Source organism: Dipodomys spectabilis, unplaced genomic scaffold, assembly GCF_019054845.1.
Source record: "Dipodomys spectabilis isolate Male_0828 unplaced genomic scaffold, ASM1905484v1 ptg000783l, whole genome shotgun sequence".
NCBI classification, from domain to species: Eukaryota; Metazoa; Chordata; class Mammalia; order Rodentia; family Heteromyidae; genus Dipodomys; species Dipodomys spectabilis.
The window spans coordinates 17,694,488-17,705,663 of record NW_024871460.1 but is presented as its reverse complement, the minus strand read 5'-3'; the positions used below and the strand labels follow the sequence as shown (position 1 = coordinate 17,705,663).

At 45.0% G+C, this 11,176-nt stretch overlaps 1 protein-coding gene across 1 annotated transcript in view; it reads left to right on the top strand.

Annotated features, from left to right (window-relative positions):
• Positions 1 to 8,702: 8,702 nt before the first annotated feature.
• The window catches only part of Baalc (BAALC binder of MAP3K1 and KLF4), a 54,351-nt gene continuing 51,877 nt past the window's right edge, over positions 8,703 to 11,176 (top strand). Inside the window, exon 1 of the mRNA XM_042673080.1 lies at positions 8,703 to 8,910. Within this exon, the coding sequence (XP_042529014.1) occupies positions 8,751 to 8,910 (160 nt within the window). The 5' untranslated portion in view covers positions 8,703 to 8,750. The remainder of the gene's footprint in view (positions 8,911 to 11,176) is intronic.

Here is an 11,176-nt window from a genome sequence, read left to right as displayed (position 1 = left end):
GTGCTGTAGACTCTCTTTTATCTTTTCTAACCGTTTAAACAAAATGAAAAATAGGCTGAACACTGGTGGCTCACACCTATAATTCCAGATACTCAGGAGGCTAAGACATGGGGAAGCCACAATCAATGCCAACTTGGGCAGAAAAGTTTGAGTGACTTTTGTCTTGACTTAATTAGCAAGATGCTGGACTGGAGCAGTGGCTCAAATGGTAGAATACCAAGCATGAAAAAGCCACGTGAGAGCTTGAAGTCCTGAGTTCAAGCCTTTGTACCAGCACTTCTCCCAAAATATTGATCTTCTTTCCATTTTAATACTTTAGTTTCTCTTTCTCATTTTCACGTCAGCATAGTGTTTACCATCTCTCTGCCTTTCCTAGAGGTGCAGTTACTCTGTCAAGGTGAGAGATGCATAATCGGGCCATAGCCAAATGACATTCTGACTTTTTCTCTTGGCATGGGTACCTGAATCAGTTTTGTGCTTTTGTGTGCTAGCTTTGGTCTTTTTGGTGGGGCTCAGTTGAAACGGCTTCCAGTTCTCTGGAGGGAGGATACAGGGCTCCACATAGCTAGAGGAATAGTTGGGGCTGGGCATTCAGAGCTGAGCTGGGGACGGCCTCCACGGGCTCAGAATTACAGCCACTATTGTTCACCCTAGGTGAACTGCAAGGCAGAGGGTCTTTCTTGACTCTTTACTGATCCTTTAGGATTGTTATTCTGAAAAGGAGAGGCAGGTTAGGCAGGTTAGGCTCCTGCCCAGCCCCTCTTCTGTCCTGCTTGTCTGCCTTACCAAAGACCTTTCTACTGACTCTCTGCTGGTGGGAGGCTTTATGCCCTAAAGGCCTCCTTTCAGTTTCCATAGAAACAAGCAGTATGGTGGTACCCACCATAAGGAGTCTTAAAGCCACAGATACTTTCTTTTGAGAAGCTTTGTTTCTTTGTCAGTTGTGGGGTTTGGACTCAGGGCCTGGGCCGAGCTCTTTTGCTTAAGGCTAGTGCTCTACCACTTTGAGCCACAGCAGCAGCACTTCTGGTTTTCTGATGATTAGTTGGAGATAAGAGTCTCACAGGGACTTTCCTGTTTGGGCTGGCTTTGAACTGCAATCCTCAGATCTCAGCCTCCTGAGTAGCTAGGATTATATCTCAGCACTTGGCTTGAGAATACAATAATATAATAAGTGCCAGATAGCAATAGTGTGTTTGTGTGTGCAGCACATATGCTAAACTTGCATTGTCCTTGAACTTTTCTGCTCAAGGCTAGCCTCTACCACTCTGAGCCAGACCTCCACTTCCCATTTCTTGGCACTTAATTGGAGATAAGAGTCTCATGGACTTTTCTGCTTGAGTTGGCTTCAAATGGCAATGCTCAGATCTGAGCCTCCTGGGTAGCTAGGATTGCAGGCACGAACAATCAATGCAGGACTCTCTGCAATAACTTTTAAAGAGATAATTCTTTTTTTATTGTTCTGGAGGGCTTTACTAATACTATTTTCCTGTTGCTACCCGCCACCCCTAAATTTATGTGTTTGTGTGAATCTTTCAAACTTGATGGAAAAGATGATCAATTGATACCAGTCCAATGAAAGATTCTAAAGAGATAGTTTAAGGTAATTCATCAAAACTATAATATTTCACATACTTACATTTAATTTATTTTAAAAAAATCTATTCCTAAAGACTTGGAAGAAAAATTCAACTAGGGAACTATAATTAAAACACAACCCATAAACAGAGGCTCAGAGCTCTGGCTGAGATCTGAGCTCTGCAGAGAGTTTGGGCAATTTCTCACATCTTTTTTACAGACCTAGTCTCAATAGCTGGTCTCAATCTTACCATTCCAAGTGCTGGGATTATAGGCATGAGTACCATCCTCAACGCCATAAAGTTTTCTGAGCTATAAGAGCATAAGATCAGAAGGGAAATAATACTGCCACAGCTTTTGCAATGTGTCAGGGAAACTGACACTGTCATGTGAGAATAAAATAATTTTAAATATTTGTTCTGAGAGGGGGGTGGAGGGAGGGAGGGAGGGAGGGAGGGAGGGAGAGAGAGGAGAATGTCACTATTGTTTCTTACCCCCAAAGTATGTCAACTAACAACATTAGTGCTGGGTATTCATATAAGTCTTTTAGTGGTGGGATCCCTCACACTCCTGTGTATTTCTCTGTCCTATCTGTGCACTTCAGTATTCTCACACCCTCAGCCCCAAGCATGCTTCATTTGATTTCTTTTTTCTTTTTCTTTTTTTCCTTCCTTCCTTCCTTCTTTTTTCCTTTCTTTCTTTCTTTCCTTCTTTCTTTCTTTCTAACTTCTTTCTTTCTTTCTTTTTTCTTTCTTCCTTTCTTCCTTTCTTTGCCAGTCCTAGGGCTTGAACTCAGGGCCTGAGTGCACTATCCCTGAGCTTATTTTGCTCAAGTGGTAGCACTCTACCACTTGAGCTACAGCGCCACCTCTGGCTTTTTCTGTGTATGTGGTACTGAGGAATCGAACCCAGTGCTTCATGCATGCTAGGCAAGCACTCTACCACTGAGCCTCCTTCCCAGCCCACATGCTTCAGTTGAACAACTATTTGGATTTCCTTGGCCTTTCCCCTCAGCTGCCACTCTGCGATGGAATTCTCTGCCTCTCTTCTTTCTCAAAGGCCTGGAAGTTTGGCTTTTCCTCCCACCAGTCCACTAAAAGGTGACTCCCGTGGCCTGGCCATGTTGCATGATCTGCATTGCATGATTCTGCTTTCAGGGCTTTCACTCACCAGTCTTGTTTTCCTCTCATCATTAAGCCTGCAATAGATATTATGAATTATTTCAAACAACAACAACAACAAAGTCCCTACTGTTTAGAAAGGAAAATACTATCTTATTTCTGGCATCCACCCAGGTCTTTGAATATATCCTCCATGTCCTTTTCTGGCTCTGTCGCTGTGATCAGCCTTTGACTCTTGGACATCCTTCAAGCTCACTTGCAACTTCTTCTCTGCCCTCTTCTGAAAATTTCACTTAATGAATTAGAATATCAAATTTGGAACAGAGGTTCTGGGATGGAGATGAACTGTTCTTCACATGAAAGGGGCAGGTCTAGGGGCAGGAGAGGGGGAGCCACAAGAGGGGACCTAGTACTTATAAGGTCTAGAAAACGAAGACTCCAAAGGTCTAGAAAACGAAGACCCCAAAGGTCTAGAAAAGGAAGACTCCAAAGGTCTAGAAAAGGAAGACCCCAAAGGTCTAGAAAAGGAAGACTCCAAAGGTCTAGAAAAGGAAGACTCCAAAGGTCTAGAAAAGGAAGACCCCAAAGGTCTAGAAAATGAAGACTCCAAAGGTCTAGAAAATGAAGACTCCAAAGACCAGGATATTTGGAAAAAGACATTTTTTCCAGGTATCTTTTATCAGCTGACATCTCTCCTAAATTTAATTTTTCTAGTTGAAACCTTTTGTAAGTTCCAGACTTGTAGCCATCTGATAATGAAAGCCAGCTTTTATTTTTATTATTTTTTTTTTATTGTAAAGCTACTATACAGAGGGTTACAGTTACATGAGTGAGGTTATGAGTACACTTCCTCTTGAACATTGTTACCCCCTCCATTGTTTTCCCCCTACCATCCCCTCCCTCCCTCCCTTCCCCGAGGTTCTTTTTTTTTTTTTTTTTTTTTTGATTGTGATTAAATGATTACATAATTTCAAAGTCACAAGTTCATTCTAACTTCCCTGGAGCAAATTGTCTACCACAGTCTGTAATATATAACAGTGTTCACATGTTATATACCATATTTGTGATCAGCAGCATGGGGATATTTAGTAGTGGTTCAACCAGATGAGCGGGAGTTCTTTGTTTCTTAAGTCCTGTTAGTTTTGTCGTATCACCTAAGAAAGCCAGCTTTTATAAAGCAACTTTTTCCATGTCATTGTAGTTAAACTAAGTGTTTTAATTAGGTAACTTAAGTGTCAGAGACATCTCAAATTCAACCCTTATCCTCGGGGGTCCTAACACCCCCAGTGCATGCTTCAAACCTCAGAGTGTGTCTGCTTCTATATACACTATGTTCCCTGCGTGAACATACCTAAGGTTTATAATCATTTGTGTATAAACCTTATTGTGTATTAGGAATGGAGAAAGGGTTTAGGGAGAATGATGGTAGGGTTGAGTTTGACTGGGATACTGTGAAGATGCCACAATGAAACCCCCTTGTTTAACTAATGTATGCTAATAAAAAGTTACAAAACGAATAAGTAAAGAAAGAGAGGGAGGGTGAGAGAGGAAGGGAGGGAGGAAGGGAAGGAGGAAAGGACAGGCTCTAGGCTGGGATGGGGCAAGTATCAGCAGGAGGAGAGAGGGCCAAGGAGATGGTGAAGAAGAATGAATATAGTAGAAGTGAAAATTGAACAAGAAACCTGTTGACCTGTTGATGCTGCTTTAAGAAGGGATGAGGGAGAGAGATGTGGTGAATATGATGGGAATATATTGTATTTATGTTGGGAAATGCCACCATGAAACTAATTGTGCAACTAATATATGCTAATAAAAATATATTTTTTAAAAAACACAAAGAGATTAACAGCAAGAGCTAATGATAGAATGGAACAATTATAATGACTACTGACTAACTGCAACAATTAATTTGTAAAGAGAAAAAGTTTACTCCGGGTTGTAGAGGTTTGAGTTCATTCGTTGATTAGCCTGTTGTTTTGACTTATGTGGAAACAGCCTATATGGTGGAAACATGAGATAGCACAAGCCATTCACTTCCTGCAAGAAGCTCGAGAGAAGAGCACACCCGCAATGACTTAAAGGCCTCCCCCGAGGCCCCCTCTTGAAGTTTCCACCACTGCCCAATAGCACAAGGCTGAGGATTATATCCTTAACTATTGAGGCTCATTTCAGATCTAAACTACGGTAGGGCAGCAGAGACACTGAATAATGGGATGATTCATGCTCTGGGCAGGAACGACTTCAATGGTGTGAGATTTCATCATGCTACTCAGAATGGTACATGACTTACAACTTATGAATTGTTTATTTCTGGAATTTTCCTTATAATATTTTTGGACTTCAGTTGACTGCAGCAAACTGAAAAGCAGAAAGTGGAATGCAGATACAAGGGAATCTAACTGCATTCCTTTGTTCATCATTTCCACACTGCATGCATTTAGCATTTCCCTCCTCAGTAACCCACAGTCAACTCAACTCTTCAATCCTCCAACATCCCCATTTCTCTCCAGGAAAAAGAATGTTCTCCAGAATCCGCTCTTCGTTCTCTATCTACCTCCAGACTCAGTATCCTGAAGCAGAATCAGTGCAGTGGGTATCTTAAAGTCCTCCAGTGTTTCCCATTGCCTTTAGAATAAGGCCTGAATTCCCCCCTTTGATCTTCTCTACCCTATTTAATCCCAGACTGTGCCACCTTGTTTATACTCCCCTCATTTCCTTTACTCACAGGCTCCAGCTCTGGGGCTTCCCTGAGCACCTTCTAACAGGCTCTCTCTTTCTGTCCCAGATGCTTTTCAGGTGGTTATGGAAGGAACACTTTCAGGAAAATACAGGCTTTATCAATATGTTGAGAATTATCTTTCCCAATAAGCTATTTTTCTTTTCTTTATTTATTGTTATTCTCTCTCCCTCTCCCTCCCCTCTTTGGTGCTAGAGAAGATTAAACCCATAGCCACTCTTAGAGCTTGTTATTTTTAACCCAAAACACTCAAGGTGAGGATGGTGGATACATAGGGCACCCTAATTCCAGCAGGCTGATGGAGATACCCATCCTTGGTAAGTGACAGCCCTTCCTGCCCCCCCCACAACTGAAATGAGGTTGCAGAGGCCTGCCAGGACAGTTTTAAAAGGAGAAGCAAAGCAAAATCAGCAGAGAAGGCCTGGGCTCTGGGGTGGGAGCAGCCTCTGGTGACAGCATGAGGAAGAGGAGTTCTTGGTGTTGATTCCCTGAGTCTGTGATCCTTTTGACCTATCCCTCTGGTACTATAGTGCTCGCCACAGAGATTTGTGACAGTTTATTCTAACTGTTCCTTCTTACCTTGAATTGTAATAATTAAACTAAATTGGTACAAAAAGCTACTTTATAGGCTGGAGGCATGGCTCAAGTAGTAGAGTGCTTGCCTAGCAGGAGTGAGTTTCTGAGTTCAAATCCCAGTATCACAAAAAGGTAATTATTCATGCAGAAGACATGTGTTGAGAATTTACTGTGTATCAAGAATTTCTCTGGCATTGATCTAACTACTAGATTTTACATGTAAAATGGTAGACTGTGTACATCTATACATTCTATAGGATATAATGAATACATTATCTATATTTTATATACTTTATCTGTTGTGTTAAACAGTATACACTACAGTCTATATACAATAGGTAATATGCATTATGTTGTATACATTATGTATTCTGTTGCAGCTGGGCACTGGTGGTTCACACCTGTAGCTCTAGATATGCAGCAGGCTGAGATCTGAGAATCAAAGTTCAAAGCCAGCTTGGGCAGACAAATCAGAGAAGACAGACTCTTGTCTCCAATCAGCCAGCAAAAAGCCAGTGGAGGTGGAGGGGTGGCTCAAGTGGTAGAGCATCATACTTAAGTGAAAAAGCTAAGGGTTAGTGACTAGGCCTCAAACTCAAGGTCCTGTAACAGGCTCAAAAGAAGAAGAAAGAAGAAACATGTTGGATAAATATGATATTTATCTATGATTATATTCTATTCTAGCAGAACCTTGTCACTGATGATTTTCTTCCAAACTCTGCGTTTTCCTAGCACTTTTTTTTTTTAAGTTAAAAAGATTGTTATAAAGGTGAGGTACAGGCAGGTTACAGAGTACATTTCTTTTTGGACAATGTCACCCCTTCCCTCACTCTTTTCCAGTTTTTCCCTACCTTCCCCACCCACAAGTTAGATAGTTCATTTTCAACATAGGGTCTAGTAAGGACCACTGCTCATTTGATCACCCTTTGCCCTTCCATTTCTGTTCCCCCTTTACCCTCCCAAAGACAGATAAATGAACAAATAAGACAAAAAGAAAAGAAAAACAGCAACCAAGAAAAATCTTGTTTCCATTTCCTGGAGTTCATTTCAATAAATATTATTTGATAGGATCAACTGCACATAGATATTGCGCCTTTGTGTTCCTCTCCTAAGACTAGCTCCCTTTGATCTGTGTGTGAATGCCTATGTATGTTATACCTAGTTGTATTTTAGATCTAGTTTCCACATATGTGAGAACACATGTGCCATTTGTCTGTCTGAGCTTGGCTTATTTCACTTAACATGATTTGTCCTAGGTTTATCTATTTCCCTGCAAATGACATATTATTCTTTGTCTTTTTTCCTTTCCTTTCCTTCCCCCCCCCCACCTTTCTTTCGTTGGTTGTGAGGCTTGAACTCTGGACATGGGTACTTGATCTTCCTCTCAAGGCTAGCTCTCTACTACTTGAGCCACAGCACGACTTCTGGTTTTCTGGTGGTTAATTGGAGATGAGTCTCACAGAATTTCCTATCCAGGCTGACTTTGAACTGCAGTCTTCAGATTTCAGCCTCCTGAGTAGCTTGGATTACAGGCGTGAGCCACCAGCACCCAGCTTGTTATTTCTAATGGTTGTATAAAATTTCATTGAGTATAGGCGCCACATTTTTTTTGATCCACTCATTTATTGTAGGGCATCTGGGCTGTTTCCATAACTTGGCTATGGTGAATAGTGCAGCAGTGAACATGGATGCAAAATGTCTTTAGGTATCCTGGCTTGTGATGTTCTGGGTAGATGCAGTGTGGCTGGGTCATAGGGAAGATCTATGTTTAGTTTTTTGAGGAACCTCCAGACTGCTGTTCAGAGTGGTTGTACTAGTTTATATCCCCACCAGCAGCCAGCACTCTTTTGAAGGACTTTTTATCATCTGTTCTGGGGACTGGTAAGCAGATGTATTAGCCTATCCAAATCTGAACTCAAGGGCTGAACTCACATGGACCTGGGTGTGCACCGGAAAAAGAAAAGTTGTCAACTGTGGAGTTGGTGTGCAGTATGTCAGATCACTCCTGGGTTTGGAGGAAAGCCTGCCTTGCCTCTCACATTCACAGAGGGTGTTCTGGTTGCCGCAGAGTCCTGGTGGTCTTTGGCTTCATGTAGAAAAAAGATTTGCAGTCACAGAACTGGAAAGTGTTGGGTGGGGGGGGGCGGGGAGCCACAAGTGTCTAGCCCTACTCTGAAATCATAGGCCCGACCTCTCCTCCCCAGACCAGCAAAGACAGGCAGGCTCCAGCTCTGACTGCTTCTGAGTTCCCACTCTAACGGTTTTCTGGGGTTTGTTCCCAGCCCATTGTGGAAGGAAAGGAAGGACAAGGAAAAGGGAGGGAGGGAGGGTAGATGAATGACGGGGTGAATGGGTGGGTGAGTGGATGTGTGGCTGGGTGAGTAGGAGTCGGAACAATTATCTAGGACAGGGAGATCGAGCCCCTCTGGAGATCCCTTTTTTTCCCTTCCCAGCACCAGCCGCTGCTCCGAGTGTGGCCAGCTAGGGAGCCCTGGGGGAGGGATCGCCGGGCAGGGGCCTTGGAGCCGGGCTGTAGGGGAGGCGAGGGCCGGAGAGGTGGGGAAGGAGGGGCGGGGCGGGGAGGGCCTGGGAGGCGGAGAGCGGAGGAGGGGAGGGAGGGGAGGGCCCTGTGGAGCCGGGCGCTGGCTGCGGCTGGGGGGCCGATGTCGCCGCCTCCGGCCCGGGGCTGAGCCGCGGCGTCTCGGGCGGGAAGCCGAGCGCGCCCCGCGCGCGGGAGGATGGGCTGCGGCGGGAGCCGGGCCGATGCCATCGAGCCCCGCTACTACGAGAGCTGGACCCGGGAGACCGAGTCCACCTGGCTCACCTACACCGACTCGGACACGCCGCCCAGCGTCGCCGCGCCGGACGGCGGCCCGGAGGCGGGCGGCCTGCAAGCAGGTGAGCGAGCTGGGTGCCCGCAGATCCCCGCACGGAGCGGGAGCGGGAGGGGAAGCCCAGGACTCCGCAGGAGAATTGATGGCGGGATGGGTGCGGGGGGGGGGGGGGGGGGGAGAGACACAGAGAGAGGCAGGACCTGGTTTGGACTGGTCAAGTCACAGACCCCTAGGGGGCCGGACTAATCCCCTGTGGCCGGCGACCACACGGAGGATGCGCATGGAGGAGAGGAGTTGGGGTGGGTGGATGGGTGGATGGGTGGATGGATGGGTGGATGGGTGGATGGGTGGATGGATAGTTCATCTCACCCCACGCCGGTCCTTTAGTGGAACCCCTGCCCTTCATCGGACCAGATTCCTCTTCACACTGCTCTGGTCAGCTTCCCCTCTGGGTACCTGCACACCCACTCGGGGACTTCTCCACCCACTTGGCCACCTGGCCCTCCCTCATGGAAAAGACTAGATCTGATTGCCAGGGTGGCAGCCAGTCTCGTTCCCTGTCCTCTCACCTACATAGGCTTCAAGGCTAGAATTTTCATTCAGGGCAAAACAATGAACGCCTGTCCGTCACTAGTTGGGACACTCGGATTTACTTCAAGCATAGAAAGGGGCTTTCTTCCCAGCTCCAGCGTGTCACAATGCTTTATGAAAGTGTAAAAGATTTTAACCATAAATTAAATAACCCATAGGTTAATTCCCAGTCAGCAGAAATCGGAATTGCAAACAACTTTCTGGTCCAGTCACAAGTCACAATTAAAAAAAAAATCGAACCTATTATAGTGTAGACATACAAACTGTTACTACCTGTAGTCAACTTATTAACAGTTAAAAGAGAAGAGAAAAAAAAAATTATACCTAAGGGCTTATCACAGATTTCCCCAAAACCCAGACCAATATTTCTATTAAGAAGTTTTTGCTGTTTCTGGACCCCTTTATGTTAGGATTTTTTTGGGGGGAGGGGGTCGTGGGGCCTGAACTCTGGGCCTGGGCGCTGTCCCTCAGCTCTTCAGCTCAAGGCTAGCGCTCTACCACTTGAGCCACAGTGCCACGTCTGGCTTTTTTTTTCTGCTTATGTGGTGCTGAGGAATTGAACCCAGGGCCTCATGCATGCAAGGCAAGTGCTCTACCACTGAACCACCTTCCCACTAATAACCCTAAATCCATGCATTCTAAAACAGCTACTACTTTAACATGGAGAATAGGTCCCTTCATCTTTTAGAACCAATACTGGCTTCTTTACTCCCTCCCCTCCCCATAGCTTCTCTCTCCTTCCTCTCCCTTTCCCTTTCCCTTTTCCTTTCTCTCCCTTTTCCCTCCCCTTCCCTTTCCTTCCCTTCCCCTCTCCCTCCCTCTCTTTCTCCCTCCCTCTCTTTTCTCTCCCTCTCACACACACACACTTTTTGTAACACAAGGTCTGGCAGCTATGTTGCCAAGGCTAGCCTTGAACTCTTGGGTTCACATCATCTCTTTAGCCTCCCAAGTAGCAGACATGCACCTTAGTTCCTTTTTCTTTTTCTGTTTTTTTCTTTTTTACCCTTAAACTTAGAACTGTCTGTGAAAGCTGTCATAACACTGGATTTATATGTAATTCACCCTGACTCACAGTGGCAATCATAATGGTTATTTTTTATGTTACCGTCTTAGCAGGTTAGCAAATGATGTGCTGGCCGATTATGGTGTCAGGATGGGCCTCTGGAGGGACTTGTAAATGTTGAGATGTAACAGCATTTCCCAGGGAAGTGAAGTACTTCTCCATAGACTCCAGGGTCAGCGCTGCACAGCAAGGAAATACAGCTGAAAAGATTCAGCATGAAAAAGAACAAAGTAGAGCTTCAGTGGATGGTTGCTTTGGTAACTGTGTGTGTGTGTGTGTGTGTGTGTGTGTGTGTGTGTGAACTGTTGTAGACTAGCTAAATATGTACATGAGTCTTTTCCAATGGCTTATTCATGTATCACTCTGCTCTTCTGACTCATCCATCCACCATAAGATCTATAACTCACAAGTGGAGCCTGCCTATACTCACTCATAGAACTCGGCTAAACATGGCAAGGGGCTTGCTAGGCAGGTAGTCCTGAAAAACAGTATCATTCAGATGAGGGACCTAGTTCTAGTCCCAGCACAACACCCCCAAACTGGCAAGCATCCTTTCAGTTCCCTAGAAATTTCCATTATTCCCAGTAGTAAAGGGCCATTCTTGAAGACTGAACCCAAGCATCCTGGGAGTACACTGAGATAATCTAGGGCCTTAAGAGGACAGGGTTCCTGGGCT